The sequence below is a fragment of the Oryzias latipes genome, chromosome 4 (assembly GCF_053564925.1).
Source record: "Oryzias latipes strain Hd-rR chromosome 4, Olatipes_Hd-rR_3.1".
In the NCBI taxonomy this organism is placed as follows: Eukaryota; Metazoa; Chordata; class Actinopteri; order Beloniformes; family Adrianichthyidae; genus Oryzias; species Oryzias latipes.
In genome coordinates, this window is record NC_136240.1 from 8,889,858 (window position 1) to 8,915,802 (window position 25,945).

The following is a 25,945-nucleotide window of genomic DNA, read 5'->3' on the forward strand; positions in this document are numbered from 1 at the left end:
CTTCTGACTTGAATGTGGAAAAAAAGTGAGAAATTTGTCTCAAAATGTTGCAAACTGTGAGGAAGCCTTAACTAACTGAAGTTCGTCCTTCAGCTCTGTGGCTGCGTGAGGACTGGAAGGAGGAGTGGGGGACCAGCCGGCCTACAACGCAGGATGTACTCCCTTTAAAAATAGAAAAAGAAAGGATCAATTTTGTAAACAACTCCATGTGTTTACATCTCAATATTTATAAAACATGTCAAACATCTTTCTGAATGATGGATGACTCTGGTCCCTAAAGGATTCTTCAGGACAGATGGGTTTCCTTGTACTACAGCCCATTTCTCCAGTCTGTGCTCAAAGGTCCGAGCAGGACTGGAGAGTTTGGAGAAGATCGGTGGAGGAATTTCAGAACCCATCAAGGCTAATAACTATGTTGTGAAACTGTGACAAACAGAAGTGAGGAGATCCCTTTGCTCTATCGACTCTTGGAAAAAACTGCGTGATGATGTCAAATCCATCGTGTGATTCTGGTAGATTCTTCTTCTACCATGATAAAAATGTTAAGGTAACAGAGCTGCATGCATGTTATGGGACACACGTTCCATGGATAATTAATTGAAATATTTTTGTTTATTAAAACTAATGTTCATAAAGTTACAAGAAATACAGACCCTTAAAGAATTTAAATGCAATGGTAACTGTTTTATTTGACATTTGAATTGAGCATAGGTTTTGGTGAGGGGCACTTTAGGAGGTGTTCCAGACTTATATAATATTTTAAAAACTAGTTACAAACGTTCATTTCTCTTTAGATTTGGTTTTTTTAAATGGGGGATTCAGTCAGAAACTAAATGTTATAATATTTTGTATGTGGGTTATTTAAAATATGATCTGTTCATGGAAAACACGTCTGTCTTCTGATCTTTACTCACTTTTCTTCACTCGTTCTCAGAGTCGATAGATAGATAGATAGATAGATAGATAGATAGACAGACAGACAGACAGACAGACAGACAGACAGACAGACAGACAGACAGACAGACAGACAGACAGACAGACAGACAGACAGACAGACAGACAGATAGATAGATAGATAGATAGATAGATAGATAGATAGATAGATAGATAGATAGATAGATAGATAGATAGATAGATAGATAGAGAGATAGAGAGATAGAGAGATAGATGTTTGTGGTGCGTTGCTAGGCAACCGTTAGCATTGTTGTTCTGTGGTGGTCGTGATTCTCGTGGCTTTTCCGCCTGTTGGGTCCCCAGAAGAGACGCAGCCGCAGGAACCATGTCGAGCCCGGAGGAGCAGGCCAACCTCGGCAGGGCGCTCGACTTTCTTCGCCGGTGGGACCGCGGCGACGGGCCGGTTCGGGTCCGCCTGCTGAGGAGCTTTCTGAACCGAAACGCGAGGAAGACGTTCTACGAGCTGGAAGTGGACCTGGCGCAGACCGCCAGCCTGCTTCTGGCTCGGATCACCGTCTGGATGAGAGTCTCGTATCCTGCAGGTTTTGCTGTTTCAGCAGCAGCTGATGGAGACGTTTGTCTCCTGCTGGAATCCAGACGTCTGTCTTCTGTCAGAACATCCTTCACTGGTCTTCTTTATTTAACAATGTCTGCACTAAACGTTAAAACTGCGAGAAAATCATCAACATCTTTCTTAAAGATAGTGTAAAAACATGCTTAGCCTCCATGGGTCACCTGTTGGATTCAGGTGACCTCCATTCCGCTTTTCTCCTTTTCTTCTCTGAATTGTTCTGACGGCCTTCACAGATGAACACAGATTCACGGCTGAAGGCTTCTTGGCTCTCCAGCTGAAGGCTCTTGGGATTTTTCTTTCTGCTTCCAACCAGTGAGTGAACCTGCTGCACCATCACCTGTTTGAAGCTTCGCTCCTGAGCTCTGAGTGACCACGTCTTCTGACAGCGATCAGTACCTGATGGAGTTCCTGCAGGGCGGGGGCGTTGTCATCCTCCTGGACGTCCTCAGCAGCTCCCAGGTCCAAAATGACGACAAGACGGAAGCTCTTCGTCTTCTGCTGAACATCTCAGATGCTGGTCGCAAATACAAAGAGTTTATTTGTGAGCATAACGGTAAACGGTGTTCACTTTAAAAACGAGCATCTCAGCTCCGTTTTTCTGCTACACTGATCTTTGCATCACCTGCACATAATGACAGGTGTGGAAATCTTATCAGACTGCATGGTGGGTTCGGACGGAGGGGACGCTGCAGGGGCTCTCCTGGAGTCCCTGTCACATGGAAACCCCAAATACCAGGACCAGATCTATAGAAGCCTGATTGGCCTCCTGACCCGGGTCCGGCCCAGAGCCCAGCTGCTGCTGCTGCAAACCTTACGCTCCGTACAGGTAAGGAGATTCCTCCCAGTCAGAGCCGGACTCTAGAGAATGACCAGGATGATCCATTCCTCCTGCAGCTCAAACTGGGTCCAGCACATGACGGCATTGTGGCTCCTCTGCTGAACACGCTCAGGTCCCTGCACCTCGATGTCCAGGATGAAGGTCAGGAGAAGAACCTTTCGGGGTTTGGGTTTTTAGATTTGAAGAGAAACCTTTAAAACTTTGCTTGAAGATTTGATTTGATTTCTTGGGTCAAGCTCTAACCGTTCCTTTGGTTTTCCTTCAGCTTGTAATCTGATCAGAGACCTGATGGGTGACGGTGTGAGAGTGAAGCTGCTCTCTGGACTTGTTGCTCTCCTGAAGCCCGTCGAGGAAGAGACAAGAGGTGAGGTGGTTCTCTCAGCATCAGAGGAACAAAAACTGTTTTTAACCTTCATTTTGATCTAAAACAACAATAAAATGTGAATGTAGTCATTTCAACAGGAGAAATCATCAATTCATAAAAACAGCCAGATCCTGAACTGTACCAGTCAACATGTCATGGAGATCATGTGACGTCCGACTGTGTTTGTTTCTGTTGTTTTTTCTTCATGGACCAGAACCTGAGGTGACCGGATCGCTTGCCGTCTTTGTCCAACAAGCTGCAGCAGCGACAGCGATCCGGTACATCAGTACACGCCTTCACCCGCAGAACTTACATGTTGTTTCTCGTGCTGTGAACAATCCAAACAAGGCTCTGATCTTCGCCGCAGGTCTTTGGCTGAGGAAGATGAGGAGATTTCTCGTGAGCTTCTTTCTCTTGGAGTCGTTCCAAACCTCCTGTATGCGTTGGGGAACCAAGAACACGGCGAGGCCCAAATCCAAGCCAGCCTCGCCTTAGAGGTACTGTGTGTGTGCTCATTATGCACGCACACACAGGCACATGTTTGGCCCTGCTGTGGTTTATAGTGAGCTCTACAGCCACACAAAAATTCCTTCAGGCTGCTATGCTTCAGGATGAAGCTATGATGGAGGAAATTCCCAGCTGGTACCAACAACTGCTCCTTGTTAAGAGCAGGAATGTGTTTTTCAGTAAAGCCCATTGTTCTGTTCTCACACCAAATTAAAAACAGACAGCACATGCCGCACAGCAGAGCTAAACAAAAGCTGGACGGTTTCAAAACACCTTTAAATGTAAGACCGTTCTTTTCTCTGTCTTCCTGTTTCCAGCACTTTGTACGCTCAGATCCGAGCGTTGGAGCTCATGTGCGCAGAGTCATGGGCAGCCAGCTGTTTGCGGCCTTCACTGTAAGCTCTGCTAGATGTTTGTGGAAGCTGCTTGACGTTAGCACTAACCCTAACCCCCCCTCTTTCAGCACAGCAAAGCAGACACTTTACACATGAAAATGGATAAAAGACAAGCAGAAGTTCTGCTATCAAACCATCTCCACATTGATCCAGGTGCTGTTTTGTGTGCTTTGCTTCAACTTCTATTTATGACCTTATTTAATCATAAAACCTTTATTTTTTACAGTTTTGGACGGTGTTGTCTGACTGCTGACCGGAGGAGCTTTTCATTTCAGCCTCACGTCCTAAAGACTGTTAAAACAATTCACGCATTCAAAACAAAAATCCTATTTGTGTCCAAGGGATTGGAATTTGTGAGGACAAATAGTTTCTTAATTTCTAGTCTTTAATTAAATAAAGATTAAATGAAGAGCCACTAGGAGGAATCTTCACTCTGTTCAAAGTTGTTAAAAGTAAAAATGCTTGTATACGTGTAGCCAAAAGAGTCCAAAGCTGAGATAGATTTTTGTTGAATGTCTCTCACTGAGACAGAATGATAGGATGACTGCAAGCTTTCTTCCTGACCTGACCTGACTGTGAAAACACCTGAGCCTGAACTCCAAAATTCAGAGTAGAATTGTTGATCCACCAGACTTCAGGCAGCGTTGATGATCAGGACAATGGCCTGAACCAAGGCACAGTCGATGATTTAACGAGGGGTATTCCAAGTGTTCCACTGAATGTTCCATTGCTCCAACTCCCATTTTTGTTGTTGCTTATCTTATCTTGTGCATTTTGGGGTAATTTTAAATATCCAATCTTGCAAATTTTCCTATAAAGTGTCTAATTTGGGCACAGAAAAAAGACAATCAATTATATCACATTCATCAAAAGAGCACATAGGATAAAAAGTGCACGTATGAATTTCAATAAATTTTTGGTCTCGTATTTTTTGTTAAATGATTGAAAAATACAGTACAGAAATATAACTTTCTTAAAGAAGAGTTTTGTTTTACACTTTTCATAACACAACTTCAAAATATAGCTCAGCTACTGTTAAAAAAAACCGTGATATCCTTTTCTTTTCACTGTTTAATGGCTTCAACCCAGAATGCAATGCGCAGGAAATAAAGTCTAACGGAAATGACGTAGGGCCGTAGTTATTTCCGTCATAATATCGCTACTCCGGATTGGTCAATCTCCACATGGCGGGAGCTGAACGAGCTGACGATGTAAACAACGTGCTTGGAGAGAAAAACGTATTTTATTCTGGAGTCAGAAGATGAGCAGGTTACGTTTAACTTCCATCAAAGGAAAGAAACTTTTATCAGAAGCTGAAGAGACGAAGACTTCGACCCGGAAGCGGCGGAAGACAGCCGTGGAAGGAGGTGGGAGTCAAAAATGAACCCAGCTCGGCGCTGATTTCTTAATAATTTATACACGTTTTTCTGGCCGATTTAACAACCAGTTCGTTCAAACCAACTTTTGTCCAGTCGGCTCATGTTTAACTTATAGCTGGGTTCTGCTGAAGGACGTTATTGTTCCTATTTGCCCTGAATGAAGCTGTTCGAGTCGTTATGACATCTTTTTCTTGCTTGTCAGTCAGATTTGTTGTCTTTTCCTTTTAGAAGAGGCCCCCAAAGCCTCCCCCTCTTCATACCACAGCTTCTGTGATCCAGCAGAAGTAGTCCAGCTGCGTCGGAAGCTCCTGAGCTGGTACGACAGGGAGAAGCGAGAGCTGCCATGGAGAACTCTGGTGGGAAAAACAAAGAAAACTTCATTTCAGTCTTTGTTTGGTATTGTTTTTATTAGTTCATAAATCCAATTTTTCTGAAGGAGAATAAAATTTCATTTTACAGCTAAAAATTTGTATAGAAGTATGTTTTTCTTCAATTACACATTTTCCAAACCTTTGGATTTCCTAATATTTGTTTTTATGATTACTTAATTAAGTGTTCTCTTATTTCTAAAATCTTCTTTTTTTGGTTTTGATTGGCCTATTTTGATTAAAAAATGGAACCTGAAGAGTATTGATGTCTCCGTCCTGGTTTGTTTTGAGCAGGCTGTAACCGAGGCAGACGTCAACATCCGGACCTATGCAGGTCATTTAGAACCCCTGAAAAGTGATTGCCCCCTTTTTCATAGCTTCTTGTCTGGAATAATCACTTTTCTGTCTTTTCAGTGTGGGTTTCTGAAGTAATGCTGCAGCAGACGCAAGTCGCCACAGTGACAGACTACTACAACAGATGGATGAAGGTAGAGGACGTCTTCACTTTCAGCGCTTGTCTTGACACTAATCTGTGTGCGATGTTGTGCGTCTTTGCTGCAGAGGTGGCCCACTGTGCAGCATCTGGCTGCTGCTACCCTGCAGGTAATTATCGATCGCTTACTGTTGTAGTTTGCCATTTAACATGTCGTTTTTTTATTTTTCAAAGTAGATTCCTGATGTTGTCTGTCCAGGAAGTGAACCAGATGTGGGCGGGGCTTGGATACTACTCTCGGGGCAAGCGGCTGCATGAGGGGGCACAGAAGGTCTCTAGTTCCTCAGGATCACGCTGTGTTCATGCTGACACTTAGACAAATGGTGTTGAAAAAAAACACCCAAATATTCGAGGGGTTCCCAATGCAAGGTCCTGTGATGGTTATTGTTTCAGGTGGTGTCGGAGCTGAAGGGACAGATGCCTCACACGGTCGATGACCTGCTGAAGGAGCTGCCGGGTGTGGGCCGTTACACTGCTGCAGCGGTGGCCTCCATCGCCCTGGGACAGGTGGGTCAGAGGGCGCTGAAGCTCACCTGTCTGCTAAAAGATGTTCAGGCTGCACTGAAACAGACCAGAAGGAGAAGATCCCACTCATGTTCTGGAAGCAGACCACGAGTTTCTTTACCTTCCATCGTTTTTGGGTCTATTTCCAAAACGTTCCCAGTCGTCTTTTAATTATAATTATGCGGTTTTTAGCCACGAAAAAAAACTGTGTCGTTTTCTAGGACATTTCTGCAGAGCGGCAGGAGGAAATTCAACTCTTGAGTTGTGGGACGGGATTGTTGGCGTGGGGCAACTCCGCCCCCACCTCCCATCATCCATCTGTTTACACTGTCCAGCTAGTTTACAGCTCCTCACACCCCTAACCTAACATTAGCGGTTCAACAAAAATGGCAGCAATTTTAGAGCTATCCAGCCGGACAGTTTCGATCCAGATTACAGCTCAGAAAACAAAGACATATTTTCTACGTTACAAATGTGATGTTTTTCAAATCACATTTTGTCATCTGCTTCTGATTCAAAATGATTTGAATAAAGAAATACTCTGATCTTAATTTCCTTTATCTACCTCCTCCATCATCAGAAACAAAGAACTTGTCAAAAACATCAGTGTTTTTTTTTTACTGCTTTGGGTTTTCTGTTGAAAACAAAACCGAAGCAGAAAAACTTGAACCAAAGCAGCTGAAGTGGAACCGCTGGCTTTTGCTTCAATGCTCCATAACGGATCCTCAGAGTTTCAGAATAATCCCGATGTGAGCTACAATTCCCGTTTTTCCCACAACCTGACAGACTTGTGCTGCTTAGGTTGCTGGAGTTGTGGACGGAAACGTGACCCGGGTTCTGTGTCGGCTCAGAGCAATCGGAGCCGACAGCACAAGTCCTGCAGCGAATCAGGCTCTGTGGTAAACATCTACATGGTTTTTGGAAGAATTTCTGTCTAAATCCTGTGAAAACACAAAACTGCTTGATGATTTATTATTTAACATAGTTGAGACGTTGACACATGCTTCAAAAAGACCAGTGGGTTCTTCTCGGTTTTAGGGGTTTAGCCAATGTCTTGGTGGATTCAGAGAGACCTGGAGACTTCAACCAGGCCATGATGGAGCTGGGAGCCCGAGTCTGCACCCCCAAAGGACCTCTGTGCAGCCGCTGTCCCGTCCGGGCCCACTGCCGCTCGCATCAGAAGGTTCATCCGAAGCCCTGAGCGCTGCAGGCGGGAACCAGCTGCTGTGAATTCCAGCTGATGCCGTCGTCGTGTCTCTGCAGGTCCAAGTCCAACAAGAGCAAAACACCAAGAAGCTTCTGGGGAGGACGGACAGAAGCGTCTCAGAGGTGCTGGACGTGGAGGACTGCAGTAAGGCTGCTGTATCTTCTCTTAGCTTCTGTTGGTTGACGATGAAGGTCTGACGTCTTCCCCCTCATCTTCAGTGAGAGGTGGAACGTGTCCCCTGTGTCCCCTGGAGCCGTGGGACGATAGTCTGGGTGTTCAGAACTTCCCCAGAAAGCCAGTAAAGAAGGCGCCCCGAGCAGAGCGGACTCTGACCTGCGTGGTGGTCAGACCCGGGGAGCAGGACGACCACGAGTTCCTGCTCACGCAAAGACCAAACAAAGGTGAGTCTGAGGTCACACCTGCAGCGGGATTCCTGGGGGTGGAGCCCGACTCCAGCACCCTTCTGGACCTTCAGACACTATTTTCTTGGTGGATGGGGATTCCTCAGGATTGAAGGTGGGGCTGTTTTCAGGTCTTCTGGCAGGTCTGTGGGAGTTTCCAAGTCTCTTGCTGCAGGACGGAGACTCCGATGCTGAGCGGAGGAGGGCGCTGTGTCATCAGATCAGCAGAACGCTGAACGCCGACGTGAGCGACGGCCTCCTCCGGCACGTGGGAGAGGTAAGCCCGACGCAAATCACCAACCTGTGGTCCACCAGGAAGCCATCTTTACGCCTCTGTGCGGTGTTTCCTGCTCCTTTGCAGGTGGTTCACGTCTTCTCCCACATCCACCAGACGTACGTGGTCTACAGCGCGCGCTTGAAGAGAAGCGACGCCCGAGTGCAGGCGGAGAACACGCAGTGGCTCACCCGCTCTGCTCTGCAGGGCGCCGCCGTGTCCACGGGGCTGAAGAAGGTCTGAGCCTGTCCTGGTTTTCACCGCAGAGGCGTCAAATGTCTCATTTGATGAAACTGCAGATCTTTGTCTCCATTGGCGGAAAACGGTTAATTATTTAGAGACGATTTTCTTCTCTGCACTCGTCCCGCTCTGATCATTTGGGTTTGCCGTCTTTAGATGGATCTTTACTGTCATTGTCGCTGCTGCAATGAAGTTCAGAAAGTTGTCCCCGGTCTGTGCCACAATCATAGATTCATGGGTCGCAGTAAAAATAATAAAAATACAGGAAAAGTGCACGACGAAAAAAAAAGAAATGAAAACTCATTTGTTACCAGATAAAATTGCATCTATCATTAAAAAAGACAAAAACAGAACACTGTTACTTAGTGATAAAATTGTTAAAACCCACCAAAAAATGAAAGAAAATAGGAATGTGAATAAAAAAAATATATATTTATTTGTTGCAAACTTCAAGCAGTCTAGAAGTCCAGATTTCCTTTGATGTTTCTGAATAAATGTGCTCTTCTCTGAGATGTTTTTTCTGTTCTCCCTCAGATCTTAAAGCTTTATGAATCTCGGGCTGGTTTGGAAGAATCCCCTAAGGTACGAGGCTCGGTCGATGTGTTGACCTCATTGTGACGGATCTGGAGCCGGAGCTGAATGTAGATCTGTTCCGGCGCTGCAGTCTCCAGACGATTCTGTGTGTGTCTGATGCAGGAGGAAAAACCCTCGAAGAACGCCGAGAGAGTGAAGACGTCAAAGAAATCCAGAGCGGCTGCAGCGATGGGCAGAGCCAGACAGCTTCCCCTCAACTCCTTCTTCAAGACGTTGAAGGAGGAGAGTGGCTCATAAGCTGCTTGATGACATCATCATCCTGTTACCGCCTCAGGGATGATGCGGTTCTGCTGTTGGTGTAAAGTTTTCAATCACTGTGATCCTAAAATGTCCCATAATGCTCTTTAGTGTGACATCACTTTTTAAACATTTTATTAAAACCAAACGTTGCGACTTTTATGTTTGCATTCTCAATCACTGACTTATAAGGTCTCAACTACTTTCATTCAAAACTTTATTAACAAAGCCATAAACGACTAAACCTATATTTGAGAACAAAGTTGTGCGATGATCATAAAAAAAGAGTTTTACAAAAATAAAATGGTAAAGTTGGTTGTATTTTCATGAAAATAAAGTTTTACATTTACAAAAAAGGTCAAGTAGATTCAGTGAGATTCTTAATAAGTGTGACATCCTACCAGGGGCCAGGAACATTTTCTATGGGGGGGCAGAAGACTTAGTGGAAGGCCAAGAATTTGTATCTCTAAAAATGTTATAATTGTTATTTTTATTTCATTTAAAATATTGCTGTTGTAATTCTGCAACGCGTAAAAGAAACTTGGGTTGATTTCATAACCCTTGTACTGTCCTAGGCACTTTACCATTGGGAGTTGGGTCATCTAGACCCACTAGACAGTTCTCTGAACCTTTTTTCTTCAATGATTTGTGATCTTCACTGGTGTCCATGGATTACATGAAATCTTTCCACCTTTATCATGGTAGGGAGAACACGTCAATGGGTCATCTTGACCCCATAGGATAGCACAAGGGTTAAGCTTCATCATAAACGACACTTTTATGTTCCCGTTAGAGATTATATTTTTGCAGCTTTCTCTTATTTGTCTCCGCTAAATTGTGTAAAGCAGATGATAAATATGCAAGGATATTCTATTCTTGCCCCCCCCACCCCCAGAGGAGGGTGGGGGGGGCAGTTAGCTGCATGGACTTAATCTCCCGATAGAGCCCCTTTATACTGACTGCTGGATTTGAACTCACGATCCTCCAGTCTCAGGATGGACTCTTCACCACAAGGCCACTGGGCTGGTAAAGGAAACAGGAAGTGTTGGATTATCCCTTGTGCTATCCTATGACCCCACCCTTACATTGACGTGTTTCCCCTGAAATATATGACTTTTTCTTGTAGGATTAGAACTTTTTACTGTATAAATTTAATAATATTTATTTCACATTTCTGGGCACCCAAGGTGTCCTTACAGGTAAAAAACAAATTTCAGCATCAGTGTTGCAGGAAGATCTTTTCCTTTGGAAATATTTGGGAAAAAATAAAGTGGTAGTAAATGTAATTAAATAAAATCTAACTTTATATATTCAGAAATGTGATATTTTAAAAGACTATCCCCTGACAGTTAGTTAAAGTTAGATCAATGTGTCAAACAGCGCCCCCTGGTGTCCAAAACGCGCACTTCAGGGACTCGAGCCACAGGAAGTGGTCCGAGTTTGACCTAAAAAAACGAATCTGTCCTTTCCAGAGCAGTGCGGTGTCCGTTGTTCGCCAGCAGGGGGCGCTGTGTGTGAACTCTGTCGGTGATCAAAGGTTTCTGCAGCTCGGTCACCCGAACTTTGGCATCGAACCAGGTGAGAAGCAGCAACTGGTTTCCTGGTCCAGATGTGAAAGCCTTTTCAGAACCAGAACTTTGTCCGCTGTTTGCAGATGGCTGCTGTGTGGAACAATGTGGTCTCTCTGCACCAGACGATCGTGGAGAACGGAGGTTTGATCTTTCCTTCTTTTAAGGTTGCGCACGTTACGGAACGTGACTGTTGATCACATGTTGTTTCTTGTTCAAGTATGTGTGCGGAAATGAGAAGAGGTTTTTCACGGTGGGGTTACGGGGAGCAGAGGTGGAGAAGGTGGAGTACCTCTAATGATAGTCCACAGTCCAGAGAAGAAGGCGAAGCAGCAGGTTGGAAGGATCCAGGAGTGATGAAAGGAAAGGTGTAGAAGACTGTGGTGACAGCAGGAGGCAGAGATGAAGATGTGGAGGTTCTCTTTGACCAGGATGGATCAGGAATGAATCCATCAGAGGAACAGATCACGGTAGATGTTCTGGAGATCAATGCAGGGCAGCAGATGGAGACGTTTGAGGGGAGGAACAGGGACGATGTTGGGGAACGGATGCTGAGGTTGGAGATACCAGGAGACCAAAGAGGAGGTTCATGGGTGTAGAGGAGGTTAAATGGTAGATGATTCTCTGGCGCCCCCTACAGGCAGCAGCAGAAAGGCAGATGTGACATGAATGAGGTTTAAAGGTCAGAGCTGCTGCTCTCACTCACGCTGGAGATGTTTCCTGAGATGAACCACAAACGTCTTTCTGTGCTGCAGACAAGAGGACGGACCCGTGGCTGCTGGTCTACTCCCCGGTCCAGGTGTTCCTCATCTTCCTGGTCTACCTGGGCGTGGTCTGGGCCGGGCCTCGCCTGATGAAGTCCAGAGAACCCGTGGACCTCAGGGTGGTGCTCATGGTTTACAACTTCGCCATGGTCGGCCTGTCTGCATACATGTTCTACGAGGTGTGTGTTCGATGCCTGTGCAGGAAACTGTTGGATTGGTTCTCTGCTCAGAAAGGGGAGGAGCTTCAGAACCTTGAGCTCACAGTGACAGTTGGTTTACTGATCATGTGACCCTGAAGGAGTGGAGAGCTGCAGTCAATCAGGAAGCCATTAAGGCTTGACCCCCCCCCCCCCCCCCCCCCCCCCCCCGCGTTCCAAACAGGAAATACCTGCGCGCTCCAAGAAGCCAAATCCCACAGACCTCCACCTTTTATTTAGCTTCTTCTTGACAAGCCTTATTTTTTCTGTAGTTCAATTGATTCAAGTTATAAACGGACCAATCAGAGGCCTCAATAAAAGTAGGTGGAGCCTGCTGGCTGCCATGTCCAAAGTTCAAAGCGTTTGACAGATTTTCAATAAGCTCACTCCTGATTGGGCAGGGTGGTTGCCATAGAAACGACTCGGACCAATCACTGCTTACTGACGACATCTGGCTCCAACATGGCGGCGCCCATATCATGGAAAAAAATGGCAACTGAACTGATTTCATTTGGTTGGGGCCAGAATAAACCATTTTCTACGGGTGACTCCACACTCGCTCAGCCCAGTTCTCTGATCCAGTCAATGGTTCAAATCTACCATCTCCCAGTGGGAGGGCAAACACTCCACCACAGAGCCACAAGCAGAAGCCAGCTTCAGCTCAGCATTGGATCAGAAAACAAACGTTCACAAAGGCAAACAGCCATTTTTCTGAACTGCTTTTCTGGTCTTTCAGTTCCTGGTCACCTCCTGGCTCTCAGACTACAGCCTCCTCTGTCAGCCTGTGGACTACAGCACGCGTCCTCTGCCAATGAGGGTACAGACGTCTCTGCAGACACCGGTCACCTGATGAGTGGAGCTTCTCACCTGTTTGAATGCGCTGTTGTTGCAGATGGCCAGAGTGTGCTGGTGGTTCTTCTTCTCCAAGGTCATCGAGCTCAGCGACACGGTCAGACACTTCAAAGTGCTTCACACAAAACCTTTCTATCTGCGCGCCGACGCTTTGGAACGCTTTGCCGCCAAAGACAAGCGTCTTCCACTCGAGACTCATTTTTATAGCCGAGCATTTGTTCCAACATGAGGTTTGCCTTCAACTTTTGATTGTTTTAGTCCCGTGAAAGAGCACTTTGTTCGATTTTAAAATGTGTTAAAGCGCTTTATGAACAAGGGTGACGACGATGATTCAAAGAAATATTTAATAGAAACGTCAAATTAAATATAAAGGAAGTGAAAATGAATTTAAAGTCATCTTAAAGTAACAGTACGGATGTAAACTTTTGAAAACAGACCAATCAAATGCAGCTGAGAACAGGTGGGTCTTCAGTCTAGAATGACATCAACGGTTTCAGCTGATCTGAGGCTTTCTGGAAGTCTGTTCCAGATCTGTGCAGCATAGAAGCTGCATTCAGGTCTTAGGTTTGGACGCTAAGAACTGACAAAAGACCGGATCCAGATGAGGGGAGAGGTCTGGTTGGTACATTCTGGGTCAGAACAAAAGAGTTTTTTTATAAAATACAACAAGTCTACAAAAATCCCCCAAAAAAGTCAGTATGTGGACTCTAATAGAAAAACGCTAATGCTGCTCACAACCATTTGTATGCAAGCTTTTACATTTTAAACAAATGAATAAATAAAAAAAAAATCGTTAGATGAAACACTACAAACTTTATCCAGAGAGCTGAGATTAGAGTAAAAAATCTTTCCATGTTTTTGCTGCATCACATTGATTTTAAACAGACATGATTTTTAAGTCTGTCATCAGAACAGGACTGCTGGGTTCAGTCAGCAGATTTAGGAATCAGCTGCAGTTTCTGGTCATGGAGTAAAAAGCGTTACGCTGAAGACGAACACGTGGACTCGTTTCTCCTGCTTAGACGTCAGATCTTTAATACCTGAAAAACGAATGAAAATGAGGAAGATATTGAGTAACTCAACGCCTGGATGAACAAGAACCTTCACCAACATCCTTGAAACATTTGTAAGAGGATAGACAGTCGGCTGATCTTGTGACTGATTGAAGTGTTTGTCCACGGCTACACGCAGGTTTCTGGCCTGGTTGGTGGTTTTTATATGAATAGACTGAAGCTCTGCTGGGACCTCCAAACGTTTCTCTTTAGCCCCAGAGACAAAAAATCTGTTATTTTTAGCTGAAGTAAGTTGTGACACATTCAGTCATTCATGTCCTCATAGCATTTCTCAAGAGCCCTGCACAGAGCCTCAACCTCCTGGTGTCAATGTCACATGTATGTGTGTGTCATCTGTGTAACTACGGTAACTAATGTTGTGGTTCTTTACAACCTGTAACATGTAGATGTTTTTTTCTGCTCCTCATGACCCTCAAAACGGATCAACCTGCTTCTCTCCTGCAGCTGTTCTTCATCCTGAGGAAGAAAAACAATCAAGTGACCTTCCTGCACGTTTACCATCACGGCACCATGATCTTCAACTGGTGGGCGGGGGTCAAGTATGTAGCCGGAGGACAATGTAAGTCCGACCGCTGTCAGTGACGAGCCCTCACGAGGGCTGAGCACGTCTGACATCCCTGTTGTGCACGTCCCACCTTGTGCAGCGTTCTTCATCGGCCTGGTGAACACTTTTGTCCACATCATCATGTACTCCTACTACGGCTTGGCGGCCATCGGCCCCCACATGCAGAAGTACCTGTGGTGGAAGCGATACCTGACCTCCCTGCAACTGGTGAGCCTCCCGACCTCCGCACGATCCGTATGCATGCAGACTCCCGGCAAATCTGAGCTGTTCCCATGCACCCCTGCAGCTGCAGTTCCTGCTCTTCCTCCTGCACACCGGCTACAACCTGTTCACCCACTGCGACTTCCCAGACTCCATGAACGCCGTGGTCTTCGGCTACTGCGTGACCCTCATCATCCTCTTCAGCAACTTCTATTATCAGAGCTACGTCAGCGGGAAGAAGAAGGAGTGAGACCAAAGCTTACAGACAGCAAAAGAACCACATGCAGTGTTTTCTGTGTCCGCTAGGGGGCAGAAGGAGCACGCAGCTGCAGTCAGCCCACCGTTTATTTCCTCTGTTGAGAAAATTCAAAGAATCGCTGTAAACAAACTGTACATCTATACATTTAATAACAATAATAATGATGAGAGGTCAATTTTTTATCAGCAATCCTGCAGAATTAAAAATCCAGACCCCCCTCCCTCCCTCCCCCTGCAGAGATAAATCAAAAGAAAAACAACAAAAACAGAAATTTCCCCTTTTTTTTTGCATTATTTAAACATCACTGCAACATGATATATTCTGGACTACACTTCAGTCTAAAGTAGATTGAAAGCTGTAGATTGGAGAGAACCCAGAAGTTCCTCCAGGAGAACAGATTCTTGACGTTCTTAGATGTTAGAGGTGAAGACTCCCAGAGGGCTGTGATGGTTATAGCACCAAGTCCTTCAATATGCCATAAATGTGGAGATCTTTGCCAATAAAGATGGTTTTGAATCAGAATCAGAGAGATCTCGCTGGCGTGCGTCGTCTGCGGTTTGTTGAAGAGCAGTTTCACGCTGAACTCGGATGGATCGGGGACATTTTTAGGGACGTGAGAGCAGAGCTCTGCAGATGTGTGAGCACCTCCAGGGGCGCTTCATGTCTCTGTGTAGACGGACGACATGTGGCTCAAGCTGCGGTCAAAGCTGCCCCCCTGGAAGAACAGGTTGTCCTCTGAAGTGGAGGGGAACGGAGGACACCCTGCGCCTCCCTGGAGCTCCGGCACCAAACCGAAGCCTGGAGCACACAGGAAAGAGCCGCTGTTAGGAACCGTCCAGGAGAGAGTCGGGGCCACACCTCCAACCGCCCTCACCTGCAGAGCCCGTGCTGCTGGCCGGCATGTGGAAGCCGTTGTGCTGATGGGAAGCGTACAGGTGCGAGTCTCCGGGGGCGTGGACACCATCCACCGCTTGCTCCATCCTGTAGGAGTCTCCAAAGTGGAAACAGCTCTGAAAGTTGCCTTGGTATTCTAGGAGGAGAGGGAGGATGTCAAAGAAAAACAGGAGCCGGACACCATCCTCTGCGAGGGCAACGCCCCCCTCCACTGAAAACATCACAGCACTATCGGGGTGCTCCTCCTGACTCCGCCTCCACCTAGATGTGTCCACAGCGTCTCTGTCTCAGTCAAACGCAGGAGAAGCTTTAAGCAACAGGTTGGAGAGAAGACTGAGTGACAGCAGAGGGAAGAAGTGTTTGATCCCATCCTGATTTCGTTCATTTGAACAGAGCTAGAAAATCAAGAAAATCCCATTAAATAGGTTTGTTTACATTTTTTAGAATTTCATTAAGGGAAATAAGTATTTGAGCCCTCTTGCTGGACAGATCTAGTACTTTCTGGCTCTGCCCTCACGAGCAGACGTTTCTTGATTGAGAATCAGGTTTCTGCACATATCAGGAGCATTTCTGCTCCACTCTTCCTGGCAAACGAAACATTCCCATTTGTTGGCTGTTGCTTAGCAACTCTTCTTCTATCGGACTGAGGTCCAGAGACTGGCTGGACCGCTCCATGACCTTGACGTGATTTTTTTTCAGCCATTCCGTGGTTGTCTTTTATGTTCTGGGTCATGATCCTGTTGGGAGACTCATCCACCCATTAAAAACCTCCTGGTGGAGGGAAGGAGGTTCTCACTCAGGATTTGACGGTACATGGCTCCGCCCACCCCCACATCCACATGGTGAAGTAGTCCCCAAACCATAATGTTTCCATCTCCATGCTTGACAGTGGGGATGGTGTTCTTGGGGTCATAGGCAGCATTTCTCTTCAGTTGATGCCAAAGATCTCCATGTTGGTCTGATCTGACCACAGCACCTTCTCCCAAAGTCTTACCAGCGGTTTCCTTGGTGACAGTGGTTCCAGCTGCTGTGACATCATCAACTAACTCCCGCCGTGTTGTTTTGGGCTGGTTTCTCTCTGTTCTCACGAAACCCCACCCGTGAGATCTGGTTTGGTGCCCCAGACCTAAAGGTGGATTGATTGTCATGTTGTACCAACAGTTGTCATGGTAACCCCCAGCTTCTTGATGGTAGTTTTGTAGTCCATTCCAGTCTTGTCCAGGTCTACAATCTTCTCCCTTAAATCCACTGAAAGCTCTTTAGCCTTTCCATGTTGGAGAGTTTGGAGTCTGACTGATGGACTGATTCTGTGGACAGGTGTCTTTCTCCAGGTGATCAGTTCAAACAGGTGTCTTTAATTCAGGTGACAGGTTGATGAGGACAGTCTAGTTGGTCTGTGTGAACCAGAACTCTTAATGGTTACTAGCGGATCAAATACTTCTTTCCCTCAATCAAATGCAAATAAATGTAGATAAATTCTTTAAATTTCATTTTTTTGATTTTCTATCTCTCTGTTCAAATGAACGGACTATCAGGAGGACAGACTGTCAGTTTATTTGTTAGTGGATAAACCTACAAAATCAGAAAAGGATCAAATACTTTTTTGATTCACTGTGGATCTCCGCAATGGAAATAGTGTTTGGAGCATCAGGACAGCTAAGCAGATGAACGTATGAGCCAGCTGTCTGTCAGCTAATCCAGGTATCTCATTTCAGAGCATGCTCTGTAGCGCCTCAGGACGCAGTCCCCTCCTTTTCATTGTGTTCAGTATTTAAAAAAAACAGGCCAGAGCTGCTCAAACTGGAATTAAAAGGATCATTTAGAGCAGAAACTCAAAGTTTTCCAGATTCTCCTCCAGACTGAGATCAGAACAAAAACTGCAGCCGCTCTGCTCCGTTTAGTTTGGTTGTTAGGAGTCTTACCTTCACCTGCTGTCTGATGATGATGATGGTACTGAGGATATGGTTTGTGATGAAGGTGGGAATGCTGTTTCTCCAGAGGAGGATCTGCCTTTAACCCGGCAGGCAGGAGGGAGCCTAAAACTCTGGAAAACAGGAGAAAACAAATCATTTCAAGCTATTTGTTAATCTAAATCCGGCATTAGAATGTAACGTTCACTTGCTCCTGATTCACAACAATGTGAATAAAGAAATACTCAGACAGCTTTGAGCTCAATTTTCTTATATTATTAAAACATCAAAAACATGGTTTAAATTGGAGCGGATCTTAAACTCAGAGAACATACATGACAGGAAACAGTCCAGGCGTGTGGAAACGTCATCTCTCCACATGTGATCGACCTCCGACCCCACTACGATCGGAAGTCAACAAAAGGTGGGCGTGCACGTACGTGCAATTACGGCAAAGCAGTCAGAGGGGCAAAAGTCCTCAGATATCAGTTTCCGATTCCTGTTCTGCCTTTGGAAACTTCTTTTGTTTTAGCCTCCTGATGCAGTTAAAGGTTCTGTTCGCTGTTCTGAATGTGGTTTTACCCAAGGAGATCCAAACCAGAACCTGCTCTGTTTCTGCAGAACTTTTCCTCGTCACACGTTTCTGAGTTTGCTTTAAAGAAGACGATGAACAAATTATAATCTGTTGATTAAATGCATCCAATCAGTCCATGTCTATAAACAGGAAGTCTCCTCAGGATGTGGTAAATATGACATCATAACTTTTTTTCTGAGCTCAAACATCAGCCATCAGCTTATTTAATTCTAGGTTCAGTCATAGCAAAAACACAACAACGCAAACTTGACCAAACCAGTTTTTTATCCTGAAAAACAGAAACAGAGGAGCATCGAGGAACTCCAGTGAACTTCAGATGCAGAACTGAAACACAGCCTATTAAAGTGGTGTAATAATGTACAGTTTTTCATGAACTTAATGAAACGGTTTGGGATCCAGACTCCGTGGTGAACAGACACCCCTTAAAGCTGAAGCTGGCCAATCCCCTCTCCAGATATTAAGGAGCTGCTGTTGGCTGCAGATGCTGAACTGCTGCTGTGTTACGGAGCGCCGCCGCAGCGCTCAGGCATATGGTTTGCAGTAAGCGCCGCATGAATGTGATGACAGCGTGTAGCTGGAGGCGACTGGGCCCTCGTATGACTGCTGGCCTGGCTGGAGCCCACGCATGATGAGGGACGCCGCTGCAGCACTCAGGAGCTGGCACTGAGCATGCCCGCTTAAAACACTTCACACAGGCTTTTATTTTGAAGAGGACATTTGAACATTTAAGCAGCAAAAATAAAAAATAAAAAACTCAAGTAATGAAGAGTTTTTCTGGAGTTTGTTTGGGAAAATGTTGTGTTTATCTTTTGAGAAATGTATCACTCTATAGTTACTCTCTTTGACAACAGTGACATTTTTTCTGTTACAAAAATATACTTTCGAATAAATTTGACATATTTTTAACATTTTTAACATTTACATGCTTCCTCTGGGGAATGTCATCCGGAGCCACAACATCAGTTTTCATAGCTATGCTGATGATACCCAGCTGTACATAGCTATGTCTCCTGATGACACAAGACCAATAGAAGCACTTTTTAACTGTATTTTAGATGTGAAATTATGGATGGCAAATAATTTTCTGCAGCTCAACCAGGAGAAAACTGAAATTTTAGTTACTGGTCCTGAAGCCAAGAGGGAGAAACAGTTTCTGAAGCTGCAGCAACTTTCATTAAGTCATTCAGAAACAGTCAGAAACCTGGGTGTTATTTTTGACTCTAAGCTAACTTTTATCCCCCATATAAAACAGGTGGTTAAAACTGGTTTTTATCATCTCAAAAATCTGGCTAGAGTCCGCCCACTGCTCTCTCTTGCGAATATGGAGATGCTAATGCATGCTTTTATCATGAGTAAAGTTGATTATTGTAACGCCCTGCTTGCCGGTCTTCCAAAAACAAACATTAAGAATCTTCAGCTTCTCCAGAACTCTGCTGCACGAGTTCTTACAAAGACCAGGAGGGGAGCTCACATCACCCCAATTTTAAAATCCCTGCATTGGCTCCCCATATGCTTCAAGATTGATTTTAAGATACTTTTAACTGTTTTTAAATGTCTTAACGGTCTTGCGCCTTTCTTATTTATCAGTTCTTTTTGTAAGATATGAACCCTCGCGGAGCCTGAGATCCTCTGGCACTGGTCTGTTAACCATTCCAACTGTAAAAACTAAAACCTATGGAGAGGCTGCATTTCAGCACTATGGCCCCCGTTTGTGGAACAGTCTGCCGGAGGACCTGAGAGCCACAGAGAGCATTAATGCTTTTAAGAAAAGGCTTAAGACCTATCTTTTTAACCTGGCTTTTAGCTAATTTTTTACTACTTTTATTTATTTATTTATTCAGTTATTTATTTGTATGTACTTTTTATTTTTATTTATTTATTTATCTATCCATTTTATCTTGTTTTATGAACTTGAACCTGATTTTTAACGCATTATTTTAATTAACTTTATTTTAATGTTTTATTGTTTTTATCAATATGTTTACTTGTTTATTCTCATTTTTATTCAATTTTATTTCCGGTGCTTCCTCAGCTGGATCCTCTCCCTCTGGGTCGGCTGCTGTTCAGGCACTGCAGCTCTGGATGGGGACCTGCATCACCGCTTAGCTGTGGTGGAGCGGTCCCCGCCTGTGATGCTGCATTTGGCTGTCTATGCGGCTGTTCACGGAGGGGGAGGTTCCAATTATTAGCGTTTCCAGCATCCTGTTTTTGTGATCAGCCTATTTCTCATTGTCCTTGCCATCACTTAAGGGGTGGGAGGTGTGAAAGGAGTGGGGGGCTAGGTACGGGGAGGGAGGCCCTATTTATTTATTTAGTAATTTTTATTTTATTTTTAATTCGTCAATACTTGTTTTTATATTTTGTTGTGTTTTAATGTAAAGCACTTTGTGTTATATTTTTATATGAAAAGTGCTTTATAAATAAAGTTTGATTTGATTTGATTTGATATAAACAAACTCAGCCATTAGAAACATGTATTTTATAATTGTGCCTCTTTTTTCAGAAAATGAAAAACGTAAACAAACATGTTTTGGAAAATTACTGGATTGTTCTGAGAACAGTTTGTACCTTTTTTGAGTTAAAAAACATTTGAGTTAACTGATGTGACCTTTCTAAAGCACAATCCTGTAAAAGTTTAACATAAAAACAGTTTTAATGCCCATTTAGAAAATATGTAAATAAATGCAATAAAATATATATTTTTTAACTTTTACCTGTAATTTCACCAAAAATGTATATATATTTATATATATATATATATATATATATATATATATATATATATATATATATATATATATATATATATATATATATATATATTCATCTTTTTAAAAGTTCACAAGCGAAAATAAATGTTTTTGCATAATTGTAAGGGTTCAAATGTCTTGTCAAGGCCTTTTTTCATTGCTTTAGCGCCACCGTGTGTTTTTGTTTTTTTGTTCTCATGCAAATTTTTTTGTTAACGGCTGACATTTTTGCTTAAACAGGAGACCAGAAATAAGAAATTCTAACAGGCTGCATGTTAAGAGGAGCTAAAATGAATATTTTCTGTTCCTCTTTTACACCTAAAACTTCTTGGAACTTTTTCAGCTTGTTGAGTTGAAAAAAAACAAAAGATGAATTTTTCACAGAGCGAAGCCTCAATCTTTAAAGGAAGAGGGAATAGCTGCTTTTGTTGTGAGCTCATCTCTGTGTTCTAGACTGACGATGCTGCTGTGGCCAAAGGAAGAGGCCAGCCGTTGGCGCGTTTGGCTAACTCGTATGCTGGCTCGGGCCCAGAGCGTGGCCATGTGTTCCTGCAGAGCGCCGCGCTCCCCCAGGAGCTGCTGTCAGCACAAACTCAGGAAACAGTTATACTGTTCATATTTTTACAAGCTGCCTCTATGTGCAGCTAAAGTGAATCATCAGCTAATCACTGCCAGCTGCCCTCCTTAATCTCTGGCCCGCCTGCTGCTCCAGGTCCAGGTATGAGGGCAAGCTTCCACGTGTCGCATGAATCTGTCGCCTTACATTCATCCTCCCTGATCCTTCTGCTTTCTCCAGTCAGGCCACCCACTCCTGCTGTGGGGTTTTACCTGGAGAAAAGATGACTGGTGAGGAGAAACTCACAAGGAGAAGCCTGAGGAATACCATACAGCTCGCCGGAGACTAAACGCCTTTCCTGAAGCTGCTCTGAAGCTCATCGCTTCAACTGAAGCCCAGAAATGTCTTCTTCTGCCTGTGGAGGCTGCATGGGCTCTGAGGGCGGAGGGTGATGAACCGGAGGGTGATAAACCGGAGGGTGATGAACCGGCTGATCTGCCCCTCATTCGTCTTCCTCCACCTGGGACTAGCTGTCCCACTTGGGACTGGGAATCAAACCCTTTCCCTCTTGGACTCTGACGTCCTCCCCATCCAAAGCAAACCTTTAAGCCCCCTTTGATGAATGAGAAGGTGCAGATCGGTGGGAAAGCTTCTGCTTCTGGTTAGAGGAGCTGAACTGTGCTGGGAGTCAGACGGCGGAGTCTCAGTTTAGCTGAAGCCGTCACTCAGAAGGACCATCTTTAACCTGTGAAACATCTGAATCGTTTCTCCAACTTAATTGTTCGTGTGACTGGTCCACATATCCAGACCTGTTGACCGCAAATGGAATGAAGAACAACGTAAAGCAGAAAGCAGAGTTCCCTGTTCAGTATACAGCATCTCTGCAGGATGAAACTGGCAAGAAGGTTTCAGTTTGGAAGATAGGAACATTCGAGATGGGGAGATATGAGATGGGAAGGTATAAAAAAATTCTTTCTTGGGTAACTTTTTCCTCTTGTCTAGTAGCTCAACCTGCCAGTGTGTCTGTGCTACAATGTGAAGGTCTGAGATGTGAACGTTCTCCTTCAGAGCTGCAGCTCTTAATGCAGCTCTGTGCTGCCACTCTAATTCAATTAGCCTGTGTCAATCACAGCCGTGGAATCGAACCCGAGTCAGACTAATATTTGCAGAGGGGCTCTAATATCAATATACACATGAAGCCAGCAGCCCCCCCGCTCCCTGCAATTATATAACCACATTTGGGTGAAGCAGTGAATGACAACATTTACACCCATCTTTCTGTGAGCCGGGTTGCTGTGGTTGAGCGGCTGCCCCTGTGATGGGGTGGGCAGACTCGCACTTGCGCCACAATGAATTTCGACTGGCGGGTCTTTAATATCAGCCGCAGAAAAATGACACTCTGTGTTTACAAAACGGGTCTAAATGGCCCGTTGGAGCCAGAGTAAACACATTTAGCCGTGAGGTCAGAGGCCGCCGCTCCGCAGGCGGGGGCGCTTTGATAATGTTGTCAAAATGTTTAATGTCCAGCTAAAGCGTTTGGGAAAAACAAGCACCGCGCCTCTATGGACTTTGGCTGAAGCCTGAATACCTAAATCAAACATTTCACCTTTAGTGGAAGTCGACAACGGCTGAGCGGCGGTGGCGGAAGCAGCTGCACGCCGAGAAGGCGTGAGACGCCCTCAAAGTCTGTGTGTCTGCAGACAGGAGCACTTCTTGATTTAATGACTTCAACTGCAATTCCTTCAATAACAAGCTGTCAGCAAACCTAAAAGTTAAATATGATGCAGCAAAGACCACAATGTGGAGCTTTAGTTAATAGATCTGAGGAAAAGTGGATTCTCACCACACAAACCCACATTCACCACCTTTAGATGTTCCTCATCAACAGACCCTCCACTCATAGCCCTCATGTCACCCCGGCCGGGTCTCTGACTCGGGTCCTTTTCACTTTTCCATGTCTGTCCTCGCACTGCTAATCGTGCAAAGAGGCACACAAACCGCAAGGTCATTTTTTGCCTTCGTTCTCCTTCAGGAGCTGAAACAACACGCGGCCCTCCAGATGCTCGCAGGCCCGGCGCGGCTCGGCGGACGTTTCCACTGCGGTGTTTGTGCTGGATGTCAAGCCGTCTGCTGTACCTCATAATCACAAGCAATCATGTGTGTTTCCTGGAGCACTCTACGTGTCCTGACCCCCCACCCACAGAGCTCTCGGAGCAGGGAAGCCGCTCTGCTCACTTCAACCAAACACGTTTATGGGACGCGACGGCTTTTGCTTTACGCCATCCTGTCGTTCTCGGTGTTGTTAAACCGTAAAGGCTTGTTTTTGCTCTGCACGCTGTGCCAATAGGACCTCTGCTTAGAACAAACCCCGCCCCCTGACCACGCCAGGCTCCGTTCCTGCGCTCTGCAGGCTCTCGGGGGAAATCAGCAGCACTAATAGGAAACATGCTGTGCGTCACACACAGGAAAAAACAAAACAGGCTCTGACAGTGGCCAAACGTTTTTTATGTCTCCTACAGGAAGGTGTTTTATTCAGTCTTATCTGTTAGCTGGAACACACTGAGCACAGACACAACTGACATCTAAATGATGGCGGTTTAGATGTTTACAGATATGCATTATGCATGCAGCAGACATTCATGCATAGATGGTTCATTGAAAACACTTCTATGGCCATTTTCTTCCATCCTTTAAAGCGCTTTACAGTCACAGTCCCATGCACACACACGTACAGACACTCACACAGCAATGGCGGCTCCGCTGCTGAACTGTGACACCAACCTATAACCACCAGGAGCATTGCACGATTCAGTGTCTTGCCCAACAACACTTCCACACATGGACTGGATAGGCGGTGACGGCACCTGGGATCTTCCGATCAGGGGTCGACCGCTCTACCCCTACACTGCAGCGTTGCCGTTAGGACCTTTAGCAGATGACTATCCTATAACGCAGTGCGTCATGATCCCATCGTGCCTTGTGCGTCCAAGCCACCATTTTTCATGAAAAGTGAAAAAAAAAATCTTTTTCGTCAAGTAATGTTGCATAAGTAGAATGGGGCGTGGCTATGAGACGAAGTTTGTCATTACCATTTAAATTCGCTAACAAAAATATTACTGAAACCCTCGTGGTTTCCTGGTGTGCAAAAACCTGCATCCGTCTGAGTGTGTATCGTTAGTCAACATGTAGATTAGGTTCACTAGTTATAGTTGCATGAATTCCCAATCCCTAAAGCCGCGTTCACACCGAAGATGATTCGCTCATCAGGGGCGTTTAGTTTAAGGTTAAGTCCAGGTTTAGACGCAATAGGAAGTCCTGTGTTGCGTTTCGAGCATCCGGTGAGGCGTGGTGGTCTAGCAGCAGCACGTCATGGGCATCCCGATGCTTTCCAGAGTTTTTAGAGCTGAACTTTGGTGAAGAATTTGCACCGCATCAACAAATCAGGAACTCAGCTTTGGCCCTTTAAGTGTTGATGATGTGATCAGCAGGTGAAGCCTCAAACCAACATGGAGGAGAAGCTGATCGTGCTCCCCCTGAACTTTAGGCCATTTTTCTTCTTTGTATAGAGACTATAATAACATTTTATTCTTATTTTTCCTTCATTGTTCCAATGTTTGACAGCAACTGGTCAGACTGGGTCACAGAGAGGCGAAAATAAAGCTTAAAGCGGCCGTCATTCAGACACAGCTCCTGCAGTCGAAGCTGTTTCTCACCTTAGAGAATCTCTGACTGATGTCGTGAACCCAGACATGGAGACGTGATTACCGATGATTATGTAAAGCGCTTCACCATAAATAAACCCGATCTCGCAGCATCAACCATGTCTTACTTGCATTGTAAACGATACATACAGATATTTGGTCAAGGCTTCAATGTGGCAATGAGGCTGAAACCTCTGACACTAGCTCCTACAACATCCTTTGATCTAAAAAAATTCATGTTTTTAGTTTTTATTGTTTTAATCGTTCAATGAACCTCTCAGTAACGGTACGTAAACATCTACAGCAGGTTAGAGACACCTGGACTCTGTGGAGCTCCTCAGTGAAGATGTGGTTAAAGCACTGACGTCCTCGGCTGTGGTCATGTGACCCCATGTTCCATGGTTCCTCATTGGATTCACAAACACTCTTTCATGGTATTTGCATCAATGCCCCCCTCCCACATTCAACGATTGTTCATGAAGAACTCACCCATTCCTCGTTCCATCCATGGCCGTCAGTGGGGACAGATGATGAGGACTTTCAAGGTCCTGGTCTAGTCGATGTTGTCGGGGGGTCAGGTCAGTGATGGAGGCAGGGTTGGGGGCGAGGAGCTCTACTGAGGCACTGTGATGGGGTGTGTTGGAGTCAGCATACAGACCTGTAAACAAACAAAGCCAATTTGTTTTTTTCCAGTGCTGGTTTGTCCTCTTCTCTGGGCTCAAACAAGCTTG

At 45.0% G+C, this 25,945-nt stretch overlaps 3 protein-coding genes across 4 annotated transcripts in view; 2 read left to right on the forward strand and 1 right to left on the reverse strand.

Moving 5' to 3' along the window:
* The first annotated feature begins 1,157 nt into the window (after window positions 1-1,157).
* On the forward strand, window positions 1,158-9,491 carry mutyh (mutY DNA glycosylase). Its single transcript, XM_004067817.4, has 25 exons — window positions 1,158-1,485; window positions 1,772-1,840; window positions 1,915-2,081; window positions 2,167-2,354; window positions 2,423-2,507; window positions 2,632-2,730; window positions 2,945-3,008; window positions 3,098-3,227; window positions 3,555-3,632; window positions 3,701-3,785; window positions 4,838-4,999; window positions 5,240-5,367; window positions 5,674-5,713; window positions 5,794-5,867; window positions 5,941-5,982; window positions 6,072-6,143; window positions 6,266-6,379; window positions 7,178-7,275; window positions 7,415-7,559; window positions 7,640-7,727; window positions 7,802-7,984; window positions 8,116-8,261; window positions 8,346-8,495; window positions 9,033-9,080; window positions 9,195-9,491. Exons 1-25 carry the CDS (start codon window positions 1,280-1,282, stop codon window positions 9,327-9,329), a joined length of 2,796 nt encoding a protein of 931 aa, XP_004067865.2. The 5' UTR covers window positions 1,158-1,279; the 3' UTR covers window positions 9,330-9,491.
* Window positions 9,492-10,771: 1,280 nt separating this feature from the next.
* On the forward strand, window positions 10,772-15,330 carry elovl8b (ELOVL fatty acid elongase 8b). The gene is made up of 8 exons (XM_004067669.5): window positions 10,772-10,907; window positions 10,984-11,041; window positions 11,653-11,840; window positions 12,595-12,675; window positions 12,751-12,807; window positions 14,228-14,342; window positions 14,428-14,555; window positions 14,635-15,330. The coding sequence occupies exons 2-8, from the start codon at window positions 10,984-10,986 to the stop codon at window positions 14,797-14,799; spliced, it is 792 nt and encodes a 263-aa protein (XP_004067717.1). The 5' UTR covers window positions 10,772-10,907; the 3' UTR covers window positions 14,800-15,330.
* A 123-nt stretch (window positions 15,331-15,453) lies between these two features.
* The window catches only part of glis1b (GLIS family zinc finger 1b), a 76,159-nt gene continuing 65,667 nt past the window's right edge, over window positions 15,454-25,945 (reverse strand). Inside the window, exons 7-10 of one of the 2 annotated variants that reach the window (NM_001163804.2) lie at window positions 25,704-25,872; window positions 17,625-17,746; window positions 15,683-15,838; window positions 15,454-15,606 (exon numbers count right to left, since the gene is read on the reverse strand). In NM_001163804.2, coding sequence (NP_001157276.2) covers window positions 15,467-15,606; window positions 15,683-15,838; window positions 17,625-17,746; window positions 25,704-25,872 — 587 coding nt within the window. In that variant the 3' untranslated portion in view covers window positions 15,454-15,466. The remainder of the gene's footprint in view (window positions 15,607-15,682; window positions 15,839-17,624; window positions 17,747-25,703; window positions 25,873-25,945) is intronic. The other variant, XM_023953837.2, reaches the window with a different exon arrangement.